The sequence below is a fragment of the Rhinatrema bivittatum genome, chromosome 3 (genome assembly GCF_901001135.1).
Source record: "Rhinatrema bivittatum chromosome 3, aRhiBiv1.1, whole genome shotgun sequence".
NCBI lineage: Eukaryota > Metazoa > Chordata > Amphibia > Gymnophiona > Rhinatrematidae > Rhinatrema > Rhinatrema bivittatum.
In genome coordinates this window covers 169,994,270-170,016,394 of record NC_042617.1, presented here as the reverse complement: position 1 = coordinate 170,016,394, position 22,125 = coordinate 169,994,270, and the positions used below count along the sequence as shown (strand labels likewise).

Below are 22,125 nucleotides of genomic sequence, written 5' to 3'. Positions count from 1 at the left end.
CGAATAGTAGTCCCAGGACCAATCAGTGGGAAATAGGTGTCAATCATTCAAAATCCAACTGCGTGCCCTATGTGGCAGAGCCTGCAAATAGGGATCCCAGGTCTGTAGGAATGTACAACGGAGTTTGGGAGAAGCTCGAGCCGTCAACTGTTCCATTTGCATCAAACGATGTAGGTGATTCCGCCAGGCCCAGAAGGATGGTCTCGTCACTTCCTTCCAATGAAGAAGTATCAATTTCTTCCCTACAAAGCAAGCTTTCATAAACAGCATACGCGGCCCCAGTTCTCTAATTCGTAAAGGGGGAATACATTCAAAGAGTACCAAAAGAGGAGATACCGGTAGAGAAATGCCCAAGAGGCTAGCCAAGTAAGAAACATTATGCAGTTCTGGAGGCGTATTAAGCGAGCAGCCCCAAAACAGATGGGAGAGGGTACCAGTGGCTTGATTACATTTCCCACAAATGGCCGTTGGCACCAAGGTAGAATGAAAGGCCACTACGTGGAAACGTACGCCCTCAAAAGAAATTTGTATTGCATTTCCCGGTAATAAGAATTTAGGGAAACCCTCGCTATGCGCCTAAAGCAGGCACGCAGTTGAGTATCCGTTACCTGGAATACCCTTTCCCCATTCCAAAGTTCTACTAAGGCCAAACACGGATTCTGATAGGTGGCAGTCTGTAACTTTTTATAATAATGTGATAGCGAAGGTATTTTCACTTGCTCCAGTAGGAAAAAATCAGCTACCACTCGGAAGCCACTGGGCATAAGGCTGGCTTCCGGTAGTGATTTGACATAATGGGAAAGCTGCAGATAGGAAAACACAAATAAATGCCGTAGGCTGTAAAGCTGAGACATCCTGTGGGGTATGAGAATTTGCCCAGAGTCTAAAATATGACCCAATTGGGTAATTCCCTGACTTGCCCAGTCTTTAAAAACCTGGGAAGAAGAACCAGGGGAGAAGTCCAAATTACCTTGCAGAGGTAAGAAATACCTGCCTCCCTGGGGCAGCCGCAGCAGTTTCAGAAATTGCAACTAGGCATGGTGTACCGGGGCTACTAAACCAGCCAAGAGTTCAGGCAGGTTCAACTTGACCCCTGAAGTCTGTAAAGCAAAATGCAGATCCTGGGAGCCAAGAAGTGTGCGCTCAGCCTCCAGATTAATATAAAACCCTTCTCCAACCAGTCCCGCATCACTCTTAAATTGCTTGCCAGATTATACAAACGAAAGTCAGGGACACTCAGACCATCTCCCCATTTACATTGCATCTGGGAGAGCGCTATCCTAGATTTTTTCCCCTTCCAGATAAAGCGCCTCATCCCTCTTTCTAACTGTTGAATATCTGTGGCCTTAAGACGAAGCACCAGGTTCTGAAAGGTATACAACCATTGGGGTAAGATAATCATCTTAAATAGATGTATGCGACCTCCCAGAGATAACGAGAGAGAGTGCCATTTATGCATCCAGTCTATTTATTTATTTATTTATTTATTTATTTATTTATTTATTTATTTATTTATTTATTTATTTATTTATTTATTTATTTATTTATTTATTTATTTATTTATTTATTTATTTATTTATTTATTTATTTATTTATTTATTTAGGTTTTTTTATATACCGGTCTTCTTGCATTAGATGCAAATCAAATCAGTTTACATTGAACAATTAAACTTGCTTGAAAGCATTACATGTAACAGAGAACATATAACATAAAAACCTGTAGGAACAATAATAAAACATGGAGTTTGAAGTATTCATCTTAAACAGATGCCTTGCAGAAAACCAATGAGGAATTAAGTTAAAAATTAAATAACGGATGTATCGATAGAAATAGGGCTTGGGAGTAATGAGAGGATAATAAGAAGGGAGGATGGGGGGGGTGAAAGGGAAGGGGGGAAAGAAAAATAGAAGAACCAGAAAGGTGGAAAAAAGGAGGGATTAGAGGGAGGAATTATACAAAAAAGAACAAACAAATCATATTTGCCATGGTAAGTCTACTGTAAGTAATCAGGGAAATGCTAGACTGAATAGCCAAGTTTTCAGTTTTTTCTTGAAGGATTGCTGGCAGGGATCCTGTCCAAGGTCTGGTGGAATGGAATAGAGTGGAGGCCACCAATGGAGGCGCATTCAGTGCATAGAGCTGGGAGAGCTCAGTGGACAAAGAAACACCTAGATACCATATGTGCCCTTGAGCCCAAAGCATTGGAAAGGGACCCTCCCATCTATCACGCAGCGCATTTGGGTAGGCTAGCACTTCAGACTTTTCCAGGTTTAAACGATAACCTGAGAAAGCACTGAACCCATTGATAAGAGACAACAGATGCGGCAGAGAGGACTTGGGGTTAGTTAAGAAGACTAATACATCGACGGCGAAAGCCGCATATTTGAAAGTCTGCGTTTGGAAACGAGCCCCCAGGATGGCTAAAAGAAGAGGCTCAAGTTGTAAGAACAACAAGGGAGATAATGGGCACCCCTGCCTAGTTCCCCGATGGATTGGAAAGCTCTCTGAATGAGTGTTTAGCCACTATGTGCGCCACCGGGCCTCGATAGAGGAGACGAATCGCCTCCTGGAACTGGCCAGTGATGTTCATCTCGTCTAAAATATGAAATAGCACTACTCTACTCTATCAAAGGCCTTTTCCGCATCCAAGCTTATGGCCATATACGGCTCTTGAAATTGCATACATGGCAGCTATATACGCAGTGAGTAGCGGTTTGAATGTAAGAGAGTTTCGTTCAAAAAATGCCTCCGAAAAGAAAGGGGAGAGTCCGGGTCTACCCCCCCGAACACAAACCAGCGTTTAATAACTTCTTATTCCCCTGCGTTGGTAACTGCTACGGAGGAGAATATCCCCGCTACGGCACTGGAGGTAGGAGCTCCATCGCCGTCTGGGGAAGTGACTCTGTCTCCTCCTGATCCCCGTCGCCTAATAATGATGTCACCCACCAGCTCCCCCGTGTTGGCTGGAGAGCAGATAGCCGAAGGGGCTTTAACTGCGATGGCAGGAGTAGAACACGGGCAAGAGCTTCTCAGCCTACCAAACCCTCCTGAAGGTGCCGAAGTAGGTGCAATTGGAGGAGTAGAAGTGGTAACATTAACATCAACCCCAGAGAAAAAGGGGTGGGAGAAGGAATGGGAAAGCTGATGATGGTGGAGAAAAGTATGGCTGAAAAGGTGGACGAGTTAGCCCACTTTTCGATACCAGCAAAGCCAGCAATTGTGACTCCGGACTCATTATGGGACTTAGTGGCTGGCTTGAGTAAAGCTCTTTTTGAGACAAATGCGAATGTGGGAGCTCTTAACATTAAGATGGAAAAAATAGAAGACAAATTAGGGAAAAGTGAATCTAGAATAAATAAGATGGAAGCTGAATTTGATAAAAATACTAATGTTCAAACTAAGTTAATTAAAGATATTACATCAGCTTCACGTAGAATTGAATATCTCGAAAATTATTCCAAACATCTCAACCTCAGATTTACAAACTTCCCGAGGATTGTGGGTCAAACAATAGAGGTAACTCTTAAGAAATATTTTCTTGAAAATTTAAAGCTTAATGAACAAGGATTGCCTTGTATCACTAAGCAAATTTTCCTAAAACCTTCACAAGGGTTTAGATCTCGTGTTGAAAATAAGGCTGAGGTTGAGATTATGGAAAATTTGACTGGATATCTGGAAGATTCATCAGTAGAATTGTGTGATAGAGCAACTCTTCTAGTTACATTTGCTACAGAGTATGATATGGGTGTTGTGATGAAGAATTTCTTTAAAAACATCTCATCTCCTTTTTATGGAGCTGGGGTGAGGATTTATCCGGACCTTGCTCGTGTTACACAGCAAAGGAGAAGAGAATTTCTGACATTCAGAACACAGGTTAAAAGTCTGGGTTATTCTTATGTTCTGAGATATCCTAGCAGGTGCATTATAAAACGAAAAGAAGAATGTTTTGTGTTTTATTATCCAGAGCAACTTAAGTCATTTGTTAATGCTAGGGTTATCCCTGTGATATCTCCTAACATACACTAAGTGGGATCTAGATATATGTTCAGTTACCATAATGCTAGCCATTTTCTATGTAATATGGAATGATGTAGTTTTGATTAATGCTCCTAAATTTTCCTTTTCTCCTCAATTTTCTTTGTAAAGAGGTTTAGCCAAATATATGAATATTGTTTTGAGATGTATATATAATTTGGTAAATCATTAATATGGCTATATCCTTTTCTCCTGATGTAAGATTGTCTTACTTTAATATTGAAAAATAATAAAGATTAAATATAAAAAAAAAAAAGAAATTGCATACATAATGCCATAGCAACCAATACCTTTCTGATATTAGTGAGTGTGTATCTTTTTTGCACAAACCCAACTTGGTCTAGTCTAATCAGGGAGGGGAAAATCCGGGCCAATCTCTCAGCCAAAATCTTGGCCAAAAATTTCTGGTCCACATTTATAAGGATATAGGATGGTAGGCAGCAGGGGACTGTGAATCTTTCCCCGCCTTGAGGATCAGTGTTATGTGCGCCTTGTTGCATTGTCCCGGATACGAGCCCTGTCCAATCAAGGCATTAAAGTTATTAGTGAGAGGGCCTACCGCTTCGTCAGTCAGGGTTTTGTAATAGTCGGCCGTAAAGCCATCGGGGCCCGGTGCTTTATAATGTTTTGCCTGCCAGATGACTCACCTTGTCTCCACCTCCGAAATTGGCTGATTTAACTGGGCTTGTTGTTCCGGTGTGACTTGAGGCATATCCATCGTGTCGCAAAAGCGACGGCACCCCTTCATATTTTGGGATTCAGCAATATAAAGAGTAGCATAATACTCCCGAAAAATCTTTAAAATGTTGGGGATATCCGTCACCCAAGTGTCCAGTTGGGGATTTAAGTGCAGCCACATAGTGAGATGTTCGCCGTGCTCTAATCAAATTGGCCATTAGTCTACCCGATTTATTCCTCATTTGAAACAGCTTGTGCTGATAATATAGCACACTTTTTTTCGCCCTCTGGTGTGATAAGGAATTGAGAGCGTTTTGGACTGAAAGGTAAAAATCCCTGTGGGTAGGAGAATGATCTTGCAGGAGTTTCTGCTTTGCACTCTGGAGCTGGAAACTAAGCATGAAAATTTGTTTATCCAACATTTTCCTCCAGTGCGCCGCATAGGAAATGATTTCCTCCATATAACTGCCTTGGAGGTGTACCAGTAAAGTACTGAATCACCCAAGTGTTGTGCATTTTGGGAAGCATACTCCGTCCATTTAGCCTGGAGATGTTCACAGAAACCCACGTCATCGGCCAGGTAGTAAGGATATCTCCATTCCATCTACATGAGATTCCCACTGGGTCAAGTCAACTCCACCCAAACTGGAGGGTGATCTGAAAGAACAATGTCGTCTATTCCCACCTCGGTGAGCATAGAGAACAAACCTGTGTTCAACAGTATATAGTCGAGTTGGGAATAAGTGGCGTGAGCACGGGAAAGATGTGTAAAATCTTTCGCCATGGGGTTTAAAATGCGCCATGCATCCACTAAATTTAATTCCTGTTCTAAAAATGAGAATGGCTTACCCCAATGACCTCTACTCTAGCTCAAATTGGGGATCTCTAATAGTATTGAAATCGCCCCCCACTATAAGATGGAGATTCAGGTAAGGCACTAAGTGATCATGAATAGCTTGGAAAAATGCCATACTCTGATTGTTAGGCACGTATAAATTACACAGCACCATCGTGCTTTGAAAAATCTCAACAATCGGTATAATATATCTACCCTTAGGGTCTCTAATTTCCTGCTTAATAGAGATGGGCAAAAGCTTGTGGATCAAAATAGCAACACCAGCGGACTTGCTAGTGGCTGAGACATAATGTATCGAGCCCACCCAGTCACAGCATAATTTCTGGTGTTATGCATCCATGAGATGCGTTTCCTGAAGAAATACCAAATCAGCTGTTTTCTTTTTAAGAAGGGTGAGAATTTTCGTTCTCTTAATTAGAGAATTAATACCACAGATATTAATACCACAGATATTCCATGAGAGCAGGCGCAAGTGTGTACTAGCTAGTTACCTCCCTATCAAACAGGCCGATACAGTACAGTTCGCTCCGACGGAGTGCACTGTTAGCCTGTCGTTGGACGCGTGTTTTCCCTTACCCCTTATTCAGTAAGGGGCGGAAAACGCGCGTCCAACCCGCCGAACCTAATAGCGCCCTCAACATGCAAATGCATGTTGACGGCCCTATTAGGTATGTGCGCGCGATTCAAAAAGTAAAATGTGCAGCCAAGCCGCACATTTTACTTTCAGAAATTAGTGCCTACCCAAAGGTAGGTGCTAATTTCTTCCGGCACACTCCGACTTAATATCATGGCGATATTAAGTCGGGCCGAAAACCAGACGCTCAATTTTGCCGGCGTCCGGTTTCCGAGCCCGTGGCTGTCAGCGGGCTCGAGAACAGACGCCTGCAAAATTGAGCGTCGGCTGTCAAACCCACTGACAGCTGCCGCTCCTGTCAAAAAGGAGCCACTAGGGACGCGCTAGTGTCCCTAGCGCCTCCTTTTGCCCGTTTTTACCGCCGGGCCTAATTTAAATACTGTATCGCGCACACCGGCGAGTGGCCAGTTTGCCCGCTCTCCCGCGGACTTACTGTATCGGCCTGAAAGGAATTACTAAAGAGTTTAGAAATGAAACATGAGACAAGGATCCTCCCAGCTGGGATCCCCATTCTTCCCCTCTCTTCAGTCTAGGACTCAGTGTAAAGTAATCAATTCGCAACCAAACCCACATCACAGCATACCCTCCCCTGCTAAACATCAACCACAGGACCCTTCCCCCCCCCTCCCCCCCCCCTATAAACTGAGAAACACATCTCTATAACAAAGGGAGATCATTTCAATGCAAACGACCCTTCCAGCCCCCCCCCCCCCACCTCCCTATAGCCAAAATAATACCACTCAGCAGAACATTTAACCCCCCCGGGGGGGGGGGGGGGAAAGCTAAGGGGCTACTTTTAAAGGGTCGGGGTGGGTTTTTTGTTTATTGGCTGGGGTGCAGCCGAAAAACAAACGTGATGGAGCCCGTTGGAAAAAAAAACCCCCACATGTGAATCGGAACAGGAATCCGAACAGATTCCGGTTCAGATTCACATCTCTAGTGTTTTTTGTTAGCCTTTGTACTATTTGAAGGCTAAATTTTTTGCCTTTATTTTTTCCAGCCTCCTTTATGGAGAGCCATCTCTAACTTTTTGTTTTATTTGTCCAACATAAAAATTTGTGTTATGGCTTCCTTTAGTTTGATGTATTCTTCCACTTCACAAGAATAGAAGAATGAAAGGATGGATCGGTAAAAATGGACTTTTATTGGAACTTGCCCGACTCTGGCCGAGTTTCGCTCTGCCGAGCTGCCTCAGGGGCTGTGGCACATAAATATAAACAATTAAAAATGCACACAAACATAAATATTTGTATAAACATATGACTTATGATATAAAACATATTCAAAAAAATATATTAAAAGAATATATTAAATAGTAAAAACACTTAAACATGGAGACAGTGCTTGTTTTGTGTGCATAAGATGATGATGTTACATAAAAAGTTACGTATTTGAGAGTACAGATACTGTGGCTGAAACATCAATTAAAAAGCGGAGTGGAAACAAGTCTTACAAAGGTCATGGTCTATAATGATTGTTGCACAATGCACTTCATCAAACAGCATATGGCTGATACATGCAAAATTTGTAACAAACAATAAAATATATTATTGAGGAGGTCAATGTGTATAATTAATAAGAAAAATAAAAAAATATATAAAAAATATGTAAAGATGGCAAACTAAATCTTGTACCTTGTTGAGCCAGAAACTTGGCTCTATATACTTGTGCTGATTTCCTAGGATGAAGGAATATGAGTGAACACACCGAATCCGGGCTTGTCACTTGTAATTCATCAATCACTTGTGTGAACAGTATTGAAGCAATTCTTATGGAACAAAAATTCTTAATTACCTTAGTTATCAAGAGTAGGTATAAATAAAAAATGAACACATGCATTCGTCAGACTACAAATCTGAATGACTTCATTCTGAAATTGATACTGACATCTTGTATCATTATTATTAAGCTGTTATATGTCTTTCAACTGATCACAAATCGATAAGGAGTTAACGGTAAAAAAGATGAATGAATAGTGAACCTTACTGCATGTGAATGCAAGCAATAATTTTTAAATTTTTAATTTTTACAGTGTGTTAAATCTTGATCCGGTAGATACCAGGAACAAATCAAAGATGAAGTTAAAAGCAATACAATAATAAATTTCGCTACAAAATGAACAAATGAATAAAAACAGCTTCGATACAATAGTGCTCCCTAGAACATAAATAGCTAAAATCCACTTCGATACAATGCTAACAATACTTCTTATCAACAGTATGTAGAAAATTCAAAACGAATGATATGCGGGGAGACGTGTGCCAAAGCAATGTAATAATGAAAATGATGCGCTGGACAATAGTTAAATTCCTAATATATAAAAGTGCATAAGTCAAACAGCATATTGTGGCTGTCCGCGAATATGCATCCATCGGAAGCTGTGTCACAATGAATACCGAACAAAAATGATGGAATCACTAACTGTTAAATCTAATGTATAAAAGTGCTAAAGTGGGGCAGCATGCAGATAATATCCAAGCGCAAGAAACTATGTCATATTAAGTATGCGCTTAAGCAGACAAAAATATATATAAGAATGAAATCGCTAGCTATTGAAACTAAAAAGAACACAATCACTAATATTTTACCTTTGTTGAACTTGCACCGGTCACATACTGCTCTGACAAACACTGCAAGAACCAGTTAGTACCTGTATTGGACCTTTATTTTTCCCGCTTCTCACTCGAAATCACGCGAGAATAGACACATGTGTGGACTGATTGGCTCATAGACATTGTGGATAATGAGAGACTTAACTAGACCGGTGTGTAAAAAAAATGGATTAATCAATACTGATCTAATCTGTGCAGTAATGCAAAAGTGGTGACAAGAGGAGAAAATATAATGAACAAATGTCTGCGGTTGACTCATATTCCTTCATTTGTACAACTGCTGAAAAGCGGATGTACGGTCAAAAAGTAAACACAAATACTTTAAAACACTGCATCTTTAAAAAGGAGTAAATTAGTGTGAACATGTATAAAATCAAACATTCTTAAAAACTGCATCATTTTTTGGGGAACCAAGTAAAAAATATGAATTAAAATTTAAAGGGTGGAGGGAAAGAAAGGAAGGAGGGGTAGGGGGGGGGGAAGAAAGGGGAGAGGGGGAGGAAGGGGGGGAAGGGAAAGGGGGGTGGGGGGGGGGCTAGAGGGATAGGGAAAATGGAGGGAGGGGGGGGGAAGGGGAAAAGGGGGAAGGGGGGGAAAAAAAGGGGGGGGGGGGGGGGGAAGGGGGGAAGGGGGGTAAAGGGAATTGGAAGGACAAGGGGAGTGGGAGGGGGGAGCAGAAGGGAAGGCGCAACAAAAAATGCATGTGGACCTAAATATAATTATGAAACACCATATTCCAAAATTAAAAAACAACAAAAAATCAAACAAAAACATATAGATAAATTATATATGCCATATATTGATTGCAAGAGAGAATATGATCCATGTGAAATAAGGGTCTATAGGTATACACTGAGATCTGTTTCACCATTGAGACCCATGGGAGAAAGGGTCTTAAAAACAAAAATAAATTGTTGTTCTAATCTTAGTAACAAATTATCAAAGTCACCCCCCCTCCAATTCTTTAACGGCTGTTTGATGACACAGAATCTGAAGTCTGTAAAACTATGGCCCATCTCTATCGCATGTGCGACCAATGGTTTACCCTCGCATTTTCTATTAATAGCACTCTTATGCTCTATGATTCTTCTACTGAACTGTCTTCCAGTTTTTCCTACGTATATTTTCTCACATGGACACTTTGCTATATAAATCACGCCTACGCTTTTGCAATTAGTATGACTGCCGAGCTTGAAAATTCTACCAGTGTTGGGAATGAGTATCGATCGTGTTTTAAGATTAACTGGACATACGCTGCACTTCCCACAGGGTCCATGTCCTGTCTGATCGTTGCTAATGTTTTTAATAGATGGTAAAGCTGAAGGAGAAATATATTCTTTTATGTTTTTATCGCGTTTATTTGCAATCATGACTTCTTTTCCTTTAAATTGTGGGAGAGACTGTACGATGTACCAATGTTTCTTAATGATTTTAATAATGTCATGTGAGAGTCCTGTGAAGGTAAGGGGGCAAATAATCTTCTCATTCTTAGTAACTTTCTTTTTTGGTTGCAACAAACCAGAGCGTTCCTGTGTTTCAGCCCTTGTCAAGCAACTTTCCACACAAGTTTTCGGATAACCCCTTTCTCTGAACCTATTCTTCATTTCAGAAGACCTAATCTTGAATGTCTTGTCATCAGTGCACAATCTTCTAAGGCGGAGGAATTGGCTGTAAGGCAAATTGCGTATTAAGGATTTATTGTGACAGCTGTCATATGCGAGGAGTTTATTCATATCTGTGGGCTTACGGTATATGTCCGTCATGAACCCTGTTGGAGTATTCATAATTAGAATATCTAGAAACGCAATTCTCTGCCTATTGAAATCCATCTTAAATTTAAGATTGCTATCCAACCTATTTATCCAATTCTTGAATTCCAACAGAGACTCCTCACTACCTTTCCATACAAGGAACACGTCGTCGATATACCGTTTCCACAGTAGGATGTTTCCACTGTATTTGCAATTGGTGAGATATAATTCCTCGAATTTGGCTACATAAAGATTTGCTATTGATGGGGCCATAGCTGACCCCATCGCCACCCCTTTAATTTGAACATAAAATTTCTTGTCAAAAGTGAAAAAGTTTTTTGTGAGTGCTATTGTTGCTAATTCTAAAATCAGCTGGGTCGGTATCCTAGTCTGTGTGTCTCTTCCATAAATTGTTTCTTCAATGATGTTTATAGCCTTGTCTTGAGGGATGTTGGTGTAAAGTGAGTCTACATCCATAGTTGCCAAAAAAGTATCTGTACTATCTACTGTCAAGTCCATGAGGATGTTAATCATATGAGTGGAATCTCTTACGTATGATGGTATCTTTGGTACAAAAGGGCTCAGGATACAGACAACCACAAGATACAGATGATCCCGTTCCCAATAGGTTCAGAGAAAGGGGTTATCCGAAAACTTGTGTGGAAAGTTGCTTGACAAGGGCTGAAACACAGGAACGCTCTGGTTTGTTGCAACCAAAAAAGAAAGTTACTAAGAATGAGAAGATTATTTGCCCCCTTACCTTCACAGGACTCTCACATGACATTATTAAAATCATTAAGAAACATTGGTACATCGTACAGTCTCTCCCACAATTTAAAGGAAAAGAAGTCATGATTGCAAATAAACGCGATAAAAACATAAAAGAATATATTTCTCCTTCAGCTTTACCATCTATTAAAAACATTAGCAACGATCAGACAGGACATGGACCCTGTGGGAAGTGCAGCGTATGTCCAGTTAATCTTAAAACACGATCGATACTCATTCCCAACACTGGTAGAATTTTCAAGCTCGGCAGTCATACTAATTGCAAAAGCGTAGGCGTGATTTATATAGCAAAGTGTCCATGTGAGAAAATATACGTAGGAAAAACTGGAAGACAGTTCAGTAGAAGAATCATAGAGCATAAGAGTGCTATTAATAGAAAATGCGAGGGTAAACCATTGGTCGCACATGCGATAGAAGATGGGCCATAGTTTTACAGACTTCAGATTCTGTGTCATCAAACAGCCGTTAAAGAATTGGAGGGGGGGTGACTTTGATAATTGTTACTAAGATTAGAACAACAATTTATTTTGATTTTAAGACCCTTTCTCCCATGGGTCTCAATGGTGAAACAGATCTCAGTGTATACCTATAGACCCTTATTTCACATGGATCATATTCTCTCTTGCAATCAATATATGGCATATATAATTTATCTATATGTTTTTGTTTGATTTTTTGTTGTTTTTTAATTTTGGAATATGGTGTTTCATAATTATATTTAGGTCCACATGCATTTTTTGTTGCGCTTTCCCTTTCTGCTCCCCCCTCCCACTCCCCTTGTCCTTCCAATTCCCTTTACCCCCCCTTCCCCCCCCCCTCCCCCCCCCCCCTTTTTTTTCCCCCCCCTTCCCCCTTTTCCCCTTCCCCCCCCCCCTCCCTCCATTTTCCCTATCCCTCTAGCCCCCCCCCCCACCCCCCTTTCCCCTTCCCCCCCTTCCTCCCCCTCTCCCCTTCTTCCCCCCCCCCCTACCCCTCCTTCCTTTCTTTCCCTCCACCCTTTAAATTTTAATTCATATTTTTTACTTGGTTCCCCAAAAAATGATGCAGTTTTTAAGAATGTTTGATTTTATACATGTTCACACTAATTTACTCCTTTTTAAAGATGCAGTGTTTTAAAGTATTTGTGTTTACTTTTTGACCGTACATCCGCTTTTCAGCAGTTGTACAAATGAAGGAATATGAGTCAACCGCAGACATTTGTTCATTATATTTTCTCCTCTTGTCACCACTTTTGCATTACTGCACAGATTAGATCAGTATTGATTAATCCATTTTTTTTACACACCGGTCTAGTTAAGTCTCTCATTATCCACAATGTCTATGAGCCAATCAGTCCACACATGTGTCTATTCTCGCGTGATTTCGAGTGAGAAGCGGGAAAAATAAAGGTCCAATACAGGTACTAACTGGTTCTTGCAGTGTTTGTCAGAGCAGTATGTGACCGGTGCAAGTTCAACAAAGGTAAAATATTAGTGATTGTGTTCTTTTTAGTTTCAATAGCTAGCGATTTCATTCTTATATATATTTTTGTCTGCTTAAGCGCATACTTAATATGACATAGTTTCTTGCGCTTGGATATTATCTGCATGCTGCCCCACTTTAGCACTTTTATACATTAGATTTAACAGTTAGTGATTCCATCATTTTTGTTCGGTATTCATTGTGACACAGCTTCCGATGGATGCATATTCGCGGACAGCCACAATATGCTGTTTGACTTATGCACTTTTATATATTAGGAATTTAACTATTGTCCAGCGCATCATTTTCATTATTACATTGCTTTGGCACACGTCTCCCCGCATATCATTCGTTTTGAATTTTCTACATACTGTTGATAAGAAGTATTGTTAGCATTGTATCGAAGTGGATTTTAGCTATTTATGTTCTAGGGAGCACTATTGTATCGAAGCTGTTTTTATTCATTTGTTCATTTTGTAGCGAAATTTATTATTGTATTGCTTTTAACTTCATCTTTGATTTGTTCCTGGTATCTACCGGATCAAGATTTAACACACTGTAAAAATTAAAAATTTAAAAATTATTGCTTGCATTCACATGCAGTAAGGTTCACTATTCATTCATCTTTTTTACCGTTAACTCCTTATCGATTTGTGATCAGTTGAAAGACATATAACAGCTTAATAATAATGATACAAGATGTCAGTATCAATTTCAGAATGAAGTCATTCAGATTTGTAGTCTGACGAATGCATGTGTTCATTTTTTATTTATACCTACTCTTGATAACTAAGGTAATTAAGAATTTTTGTTCCATAAGAATTGCTTCAATACTGTTCACACAAGTGATTGATGAATTACAAGTGACAAGCCCGGATTCGGTGTGTTCACTCATATTCCTTCATCCTAGGAAATCAGCACAAGTATATAGAGCCAAGTTTCTGGCTCAACAAGGTACAAGATTTAGTTTGCCATCTTTACATATTTTTTATATATTTTTTATTTTTCTTATTAATTATACACATTGACCTCCTCAATAATATATTTTATTGTTTGTTACAAATTTTGCATGTATCAGCCATATGCTGTTTGATGAAGTGCATTGTGCAACAATCATTATAGACCATGACCTTTGTAAGACTTGTTTCCACTCCGCTTTTTAATTGATGTTTCAGCCACAGTATCTGTACTCTCAAATACGTAACTTTTTATGTAACATCATCATCTTATGCACACAAAACAAGCACTGTCTCCATGTTTAAGTGTTTTTACTATTTAATATATTCTTTTAATATATTTTTTTGAATATGTTTTATATCATAAGTCATATGTTTATACAAATATTTATGTTTGTGTGCATTTTTAATTGTTTATATTTATGTGCCACAGCCCCTGAGGCAGCTCGGCAGAGCGAAACTCGGCCAGAGTCGGGCAAGTTCCAATAAAAGTCCATTTTTACCGATCCATCCTTTCATTCTTCTGTTGTTCGTCACATTGGATCGGTTACCGGTTTGCTTCCTTGGACCATCCCTTCTTCCACTTCACTACTTCCTTTCACCCTGCCAGCTCCTCATTAAGGTACTTGCCCATTTTATCAAAGTTAGAATTTTTGAAAGTCAGGTCTTTGAATTTTCTGTGATTCTTGTCTGCCTTGTTTTTGTTATCAAACTATATTAGCTGATAACAGATGTTTAGGTGGGCACCTAGCTAGACATTAGACACACTTCATCCATGTGTAATTATCAGGTCCTTCCTTGCCTTGTGGGTTCCATCACCATATGTCCGAGCATGGCTCCTTGAGTGGCATCCATAATCTCTCTGCTTCTCTCCAGTTCAGCAGATGGGATAGGCATATCTACATACATGTTAAAATCACCAGCCAACACCACTTGCCCCTTCATGCTTATCTGATAGATGGATGTTCGCTCTCAGTAGAATACCACTGCAGTGGATTATTTCTGTATATAAGGACATAGCCGCTTGGCACTTAGAAAAGTTGTCTTGACAGAATAAAGTTCTTAAGTAATAGTTTTGAGGTAAAATCTGGAATGTTAATTTAAAACTTTCTGCTTTGTTAGGAAACCAGAGTTGACTGACTCAACCTCTGTGTTGGAGACCTTCAAATTCCTTGAAAATGCAGCTGCTGAATTCAGCGACGAAGAAGACGACTATGATAATGAAGGAAGAGATAAAACAGTCATCGATACTTCAACGGTGGGTGGAAAAAGTTCTGTTTGCTGTAATCATGCAAAGGGAGCAAATACATAAATTGGAAAATGTAAAGTGATGGCATGTTGCTCTTCCTTTGAAGAATACGTTAAAATGGCTGTTCCCGTATTTTTCCCAAGAAAATGAGAAACTCTGGAGGTTGTGATGTCTATTGTTAGTCTGCAAATTGATATACATATTTTATTGTAGATTAGCTTTTGGGGTCAAATCATCTGTCAAGGGAATCCTATATTTAGAATTCTCTCACCCCTAACATAGAAAAAGAGAACATATCAAAGACCATATGGCCCATCTATTCTGCCAGCGCACATCTTAGCTTTATATAGTCTCTTCACCGTTGGATCCTCTGTGCTTGTTCCATATTTTCTTCAATTCTCTCACCATCCTTGTCTCCAGCACCACCTCAGGGAGACTGTCCCATGCGTACATCAATAAAGAAATATTTCCTTAGTTTACTCCCAGGTCCCATCCTGTATTACTCTCATCCCATGATCCCTTATTCCAGAAGCTCCTTTCTATTGAGAGCCCCCTCCTGTGTGTTTATTCCTTGGAGGTATTAACTGGAAGGGATAAGCCAGAAGAAGCAGCGCAGCAGTAGACAAAACTAAAAAGATATAAGGGCAGCAAACCTTTCTGTTAGGGAAGTAATTAAAGGTAACAGCAAAAAGACTACTGTGTGTGGTTTGTTTTTTTTTTCCTTTTGTGTGTGTGTGTGTGTGTGTGACTGAAAAGGAAAGAGGAAAAAAAGGACCCTCTTTTTGAATTAAACCATGCTCTAATACTGAGCCATATCTGGTAATCATTGGACCCTAGAAGATTCCTCCATTGCCCCAGTATTGCTCCCTTATGTATTGGTTCTCTTACCCTCTCTATACTCCCTATTCACAAGTCCATTTATGCATTTATCTGTAGGATTAATTTTTGTCTCCTTTACAGCAACATCTGAAGAAGCATCTTAACTGGCCCTGAAAGCTAATGTAGAATAATGTTTATGTATTAATTTTCAAATTAAGAACATAAGAAAATGCCATACTGGATCAGACCAAGGGTCCATCAAGCCCAGCATCCTGCTTCCAACAGTGGCCAATCCAGGCCACAAGTACCCAAAAACTAAGTCTATTCCATGTTACCATTGCTAATGGCAGTGGCTATTCTCTAAGTGAACTTAATAGCAGGTAATGGGCTTCTCCTCCAAGAACTTATCCAATCCTTTTTTAAACACAGCTATACTAACAGCACTAACCACATCCTCTGGCAACAAATTCCAGAGTTTAATTGTGTGTTGAGTAAAAAAGAACTTTCTCCGATTAGTTTTAAATGTGCCCCATGCTAACTTCATGGAGTGTCCCCTAGTCTTTCTACTATCCGAAAGAGTAAATAACCGATTCACATCTACCCGTTGTAGACCTCTCATGATTTTAAACACCTCTATCATATCCCCCCTCAGTAGTCTCTTCTCCAAGCTGAAAAGTCCTAACCTTTAGTCTTTCCTTATAGGGGAGTTGTTCCATTCCCCTTATCATTTTAGTAGCCCTTCTCTGTACCTTTTCCATCACAATTATATCTTTTTAGAGATGCGGCGACCAGATGCGGTCTCACCATGGAGCGATACAGAGGCATTATGACATTTTTCGTTTTATTCACCATTCCCTTTCTAAATATTCCCAACATTCTGTTTGCTTTTTTGACTGCCGCAGCACACTGAACCGACGATTTCAATGTGTTATCCACTATGACACCTAGATCTTTCTTGGGTTGTAGCACCTAATATGGAACCCAACATTGTGTAATTATAGCATGGGTTATTTTTCCCTATATGCATCACCTTGCACTTATCCACATTAAATTTCATCTGCCATTTGGATGCCCAATTTTCCAGTCTCACAAGGTCTTCCTGCAATTTATCACAATCTGCTTGTGATTTAACTACTATGAACAATTTTGTGTCATCTGCAAATTTGATTCTCACTCGTATTTCTTTCCAGATCATTTACAAATATATTGAAAAGTAAGGGTCCCAATACAGATCCCTGAGGCACTCCACTGTCCACTCCCTTCCAGTGAGAAAATTGTCCATTTAATCCTACTCTCTGTTTGCTGTCTTTTAGCCAGTTTGCAATCCATGAAAGGTCATCGCCACCTATCCCATGACTTTTTACTTTTCCTAGAAGCCTCTCATGAGGAACTTTGTCAAACGCCTTCTGAAAATCCAAGTATACTATATCTACCGGTTCACCTTTATCCACATGTTTATTAACTCCTTCAAAATGGTGAAGCAGATTTGTGAGGCAAGACTTGCCCTGGGTAAAGCCATGCTGACTTTGTTCCATTAAACCATGTCTTTCTATATGTTCTGTGATTTTGATGTTTAGAACACTTTCCACTATTTTTCCTGGCACTGAAGTCAGGCTGACCGGTCTGTAGTTTCCTGGATCGCCCCTGGAGCCCTTTTTAAATATTGGGGTTACATTTGCTATCCTCCAGTCTTCAGGTACAATGGATGATTTTAATGGTAAGTTACAAATTTTTACTAATAGGTCTGAAATTTCATTTTTTAGTTCCTTCAGAACTCTGGGGTGTATACCATCCGGTCCGGGTGATTTACTACTCTTCAGTTTGTCAATCAGGCCTACCACATTTTCTAGGTTCACCGTGATTTGATTCAGTCCATCTGAATCATTACCCATGAAAACCTTCTCCATTACGGGTACCTCCCCAACATCCTCTTCAGTAAACACCGAAGCAAAGAAATCATTTAATCTTTCCGCGATGGCCTTATCTTCTCTAAGTGCCCCTTTAACCCCGCGATCATCTAACGATCCAACTGACTCCCTCACAGTCTTTCTGCTTCGGATATATTTAAAAAAGTTTTTATTGTGAGTTTTTGCCTCTACAGCCAACTTCTTTTCAAATTCTCTTAGCCTGTCTTATCAATGTCTTACATTTAATTTGCCAATGTTTATGCTTTATCCTATTTTCTTCTGTTGGATCCTTCTTCCAATTTTTGAATGAAGATCTTTTGGCTAAAATAGCTTCTTTCACCTCCCCTTTTAACCATGCCGGTAAGCGTTTTGCCTTCTTTCCACCTTTCTTAATGTGTGGAATGCATCTGGACTGTGCTTCTTGAATGGTATTTTTTAACAATGACCACACCTCTTGGACATTTTTTACTTTTGTAGCTGCTCCTTTCAGTTTTTTACTAACAATTTTTCTCATTTTATCAAAGTTTCCCTTTTGAAAGTTTAGCACGAGAGCCTTGGATTTGCACACTGTTCCTCTTCCAGTCATTAAATCAAATTTGATCATATTATGATCACTATTGCCAAAAAACCACAAAAATATCCTCCTTTAAAAATTCTTTATACAGTCATTTTCATGACTCATTTTTATATAGCAGGAAGCATTCTTAAAAAAACAAAAAGCCACCTTTTATTTGAGCAAGAGGTATATTAAATCATAAAAGGTATGGAGAATACAAATAAGGAACTCTAGTTCACTGTTTTGATATAAGAACTAGAACACTTCTGATAAAGCTATTAAGTCAGATTTAAAACAAATGAGAGGAAGTACTTTACATAAATCATAGTTAATCTGTGGAGTTGATCATCATAGAACATGTGGAGACACATGATTAAGTTCACAAAGGGATTAGACAAATTTTTAGAAGAAAGATAAATCACAAGCTTTTTAATACAAGTCAAAGGTGTCAAACTAGGTTGCATTTAGCACTTTACTTGCCAACTGCAAGATTCCCAAGACTTGCTGCTGCTGTGAGTGTGAGAAAGCTGTAGGACCATATGTATACTTGACATCACCAGCATCCACCATATTAGGGCAGACATCGCCTAAGGGCCCACACCTTTGTGGGGCACAAGTGGACACAGACTGGTTGAGGAAGTCTTCTGCAAAGACATTTTGATTTAAATGTTAATGATGTATTTGTATTGGAATTGTGTTTTTATTATATTGATGAGACTGGATGGTCATCAGGGATCATTGGTTGTGGTATTTATGGGGATTACGGAAGAAATGTGATTGGCAATCGAAAAGATGGTTCCAACGTCTTATGGAGAGGGAAGAGCAGGGGTAATCAGGATGTATCGTGACAGTTATGGCCAGTTAAGTTGTGGCTATATTCTCTCCATTAGAAAGAAGGGATTGGAGGTTGCTGATATGTTGCAAAAACATTTTGACCTTTTTTTTGTAACAGAATCCTGGCTTATAGATGTAGATATGCCTTTATTGAATGTAATGATACCGCCAGGTTATTTATTTCTAGGTCAGGCTAGAGAGGGTAACATGGTGGTGGGGTTTTAATTTTTACTGTCGGGATTGCTATTACAAAATATGTTGTTAGTTTGTGGATGTTTTTATTGGTTAAGGTTTTAAATTTGTAATTTTGTTGAATATATGCAACACCAGCTTTAAAGTAAAACTAAAAGTTGCAATTTAAGATGGCTTGATGAATTTATTGAATAGGGATGATATTCTGATAGATTTTAATCTACAAGTGGATAAATTGTCTTCATTAGCTAACAATTTTGAAATTTGATGATCTTTTTAGGTATGAAACAATTGATTAGGGGTCCTATATACAGAATGGGTAACAATTAGATTTAGTATTATATTCTGACTCAATGTATGTACAGGTCAGCAAATTATTTCCAAATTGAAGGTATCTTCCGTCCTGTGGTGAGATCATTATGTCATTACAGATAAGGTATGGGTGATAATCTCGGAAGGGTTTAAAGCTAAGTGATTGAAAGAAGTTGAAAATTGACTAGGATCAATTCAAGATACTAATGCCCGTAATTTCGAAGCCCGGCGCACATAAAATCCGGGGGATACGCACGTGGCTGGGCCTTGTGCAAGCCGAGCGCATTTTAAAAACAGCCCGGCCATGCGCGTATCTCCTGATATGTGCAGAAGTGCTGGGCCATGCAAAAGGGGCAGGCTGGGGACCGGGGGCTGACCAGGATATTGGCCATTAGGCCCTATCCCGGGGAGGTACTCGCTGGCAGTTGGTTGGTGCATGGAAGATATTGATCCTTCAGAGCAGAAGTAAGTATTAAAACAAAAAAAATTAGCTTGGGTAGGTTTAGGGGTCGGGGAGGAGAGGGGAAAGGGAGGAAGGGGTAGTTAGGGGGATAGGGAATTTCCCCTCCCAGTCCGCTCCTTAATTGGAGCAGACTGGGAGAGAGCTGTGGGAAGGCCCTGTTGCGTTGCCACGTGTTTCTTTCAAAATCCTCCCCTTGTTTCGCGCATTAGGACACTTGCCCGCACATGCTGATACAAAAATCGGGCATGCATGTGATTTTATAACATGCGCGTGATGCCATGCGTGTGTTATAAAATTGCATCCATATGTGCGTGCGCGGGTTTTAAAATCGACCACTAAGGGGACATGTGGATTTTCAGGGAGACCCCTAGGGTGAATGATTTAGCCTCTCGATGGTTTCTTCAGTTGCAAACAATTTATGATCAGGTAGTTCTGGAGCTTGAGATTTGGTAAGTGAGTGTAAAAGAAAATTTCCATGATATATGCTAGAACTGAAAGTAAACAATTTTGCAGAGAAGTAAAAGGAGATGGTGAAAGAGTAGACTGGAAAAAGATGGAGAGATATTGTAAATGACTTGAGGGAATCTTGAGGAAGTGATGATAGAGGTGCTTTTTATTCAGATTGTTAAAAATTCTTTGAGCAAACCAAAGGAATGGTAAGTCATTTAAAAAAAACAAAACACAAACAAACCTTGGTCTCTAGAACTGTAGAGGTTGATTGTGAGGCCCTGGTGGATTTCTTTGAGCAGAAGTTGAATCTGCAAAGTGGTCTCCCAGTGTCTAGTGAATCAAGGTTTAGAAATGTATTAAATATGTTTGAGCCTGGCTAGTCTGATATTAAAGTTATGGAAAAGGTAGATGCATCAGAGGTAATTGCCAAATTGAAGACACTGGGTTCTCTATCAGATGCTAAACCATTTTAGATACTTAGTGATATGTATAACATCATTAAGCAGATGGTGAATAAGTCATTACTTGAGGGTAGAGTTACTGTTTTGTTGAAAAGGCCCTTTGCAAAAACAAAATGTTTCAAGGACAGAGTTATCTATCATCTAGTTTCTAATTTATCAACAATGACTAAGATATTGGAAAAATGAGTGACCTTAAAATTGGAGAGAGATGTAGATGAGAATGGCGTTTTAGACTGTTATTAAACGGGTTTTTAGGAAAAAATTGTGGAATTGAAACAGTATCGCTTATGGATCATTTACCGCAAGAAATAGATGGAAGGGTGTTCTGTGCTTTTCGTGCAGCTCAATGGGCGGCTGCCGTTGACTCAATTAACCATGACAGTTTATTAGCACAACATCAGTCTATTGGGTTATTTATTGTTTTATCAAGGTTGGCTTCATTTTTATAACATAGAAGTCATCGGGTGGTGGTTGGGGATAAGGGTTCCTCAAGAATATATCTTATTAGGAGTGCCACAGGGTTCTTTTTAATATTTAGCTGTAGCTAATTGGAGATTATTTTCAATGATTAAATATTGTATATAAAATTTACTCAGATTTATAGTTTTGCTTAAGGTATAATTTGGATGGAATATTACCACGACGAATTAGTGAGTGTTTGGAAGAAATGCAGGATTGGTTGGGAAATTTTAGATTAATTTTGAACATGGTGTTATGTATTAGTCATAAATGTCCCACTTTGATTCATAATGAGATTACCATTCCAGTTGCTGCAAAGGCTCAGAATTTAGGGGTTCTTTCAGATGCTAAACTATCAATGAAATCGCATGTGAAGATGGCTAAAGCTGCCTTTTTTTAAGTTAAAGATGGTCTGGCAGTTAAAGCCCAATTTTTGTACAGTACTCCAAGCTCTAGTTTTGAGTAAAATCAGCTATTGTAATGCACTGTATTTAGGATTGCCCAAGGTTTTGCTCCCAGTTATACAATGTTCAGAACTGAGCAGCATGGGTTTTAAGGGGGTTAATGAACATGTTACTCCTGCATTACCACGTCACCAGTTACCCATATCTAAGAAAATTAGGTTTTACTTTACTTTTTAAGACAGTGAA

At 39.5% G+C, this 22,125-nt stretch overlaps 1 protein-coding gene and 2 long non-coding RNA genes across 7 annotated transcripts in view; 2 read left to right on the top strand and 1 right to left on the bottom strand.

The window, feature by feature from the left end:
- The window catches only part of STRN (striatin), a 533,408-nt gene that overhangs the window by 321,793 nt on the left and 189,490 nt on the right, over positions 1–22,125 (top strand). For all 5 annotated transcript variants that reach the window (XM_029593931.1, XM_029593930.1, XM_029593929.1 and 2 more), the window contains one exon: positions 14,896–15,031. In XM_029593931.1, coding sequence (XP_029449791.1) covers positions 14,896–15,031 — 136 coding nt within the window. The remainder of the gene's footprint in view (positions 1–14,895; positions 15,032–22,125) is intronic.
- Positions 7,350–8,839, bottom strand: LOC115087140. Its single transcript, XR_003855445.1, has 3 exons — positions 8,793–8,839; positions 7,839–7,972; positions 7,350–7,402 (listed from the first exon to the last, which is right to left on the bottom strand). It is a non-coding gene; the product is annotated as an uncharacterized LOC115087140 (long non-coding RNA).
- Positions 12,771–14,259, top strand: LOC115087141. Its single transcript, XR_003855446.1, has 3 exons — positions 12,771–12,817; positions 13,638–13,771; positions 14,207–14,259. It is a non-coding gene; the product is annotated as an uncharacterized LOC115087141 (long non-coding RNA).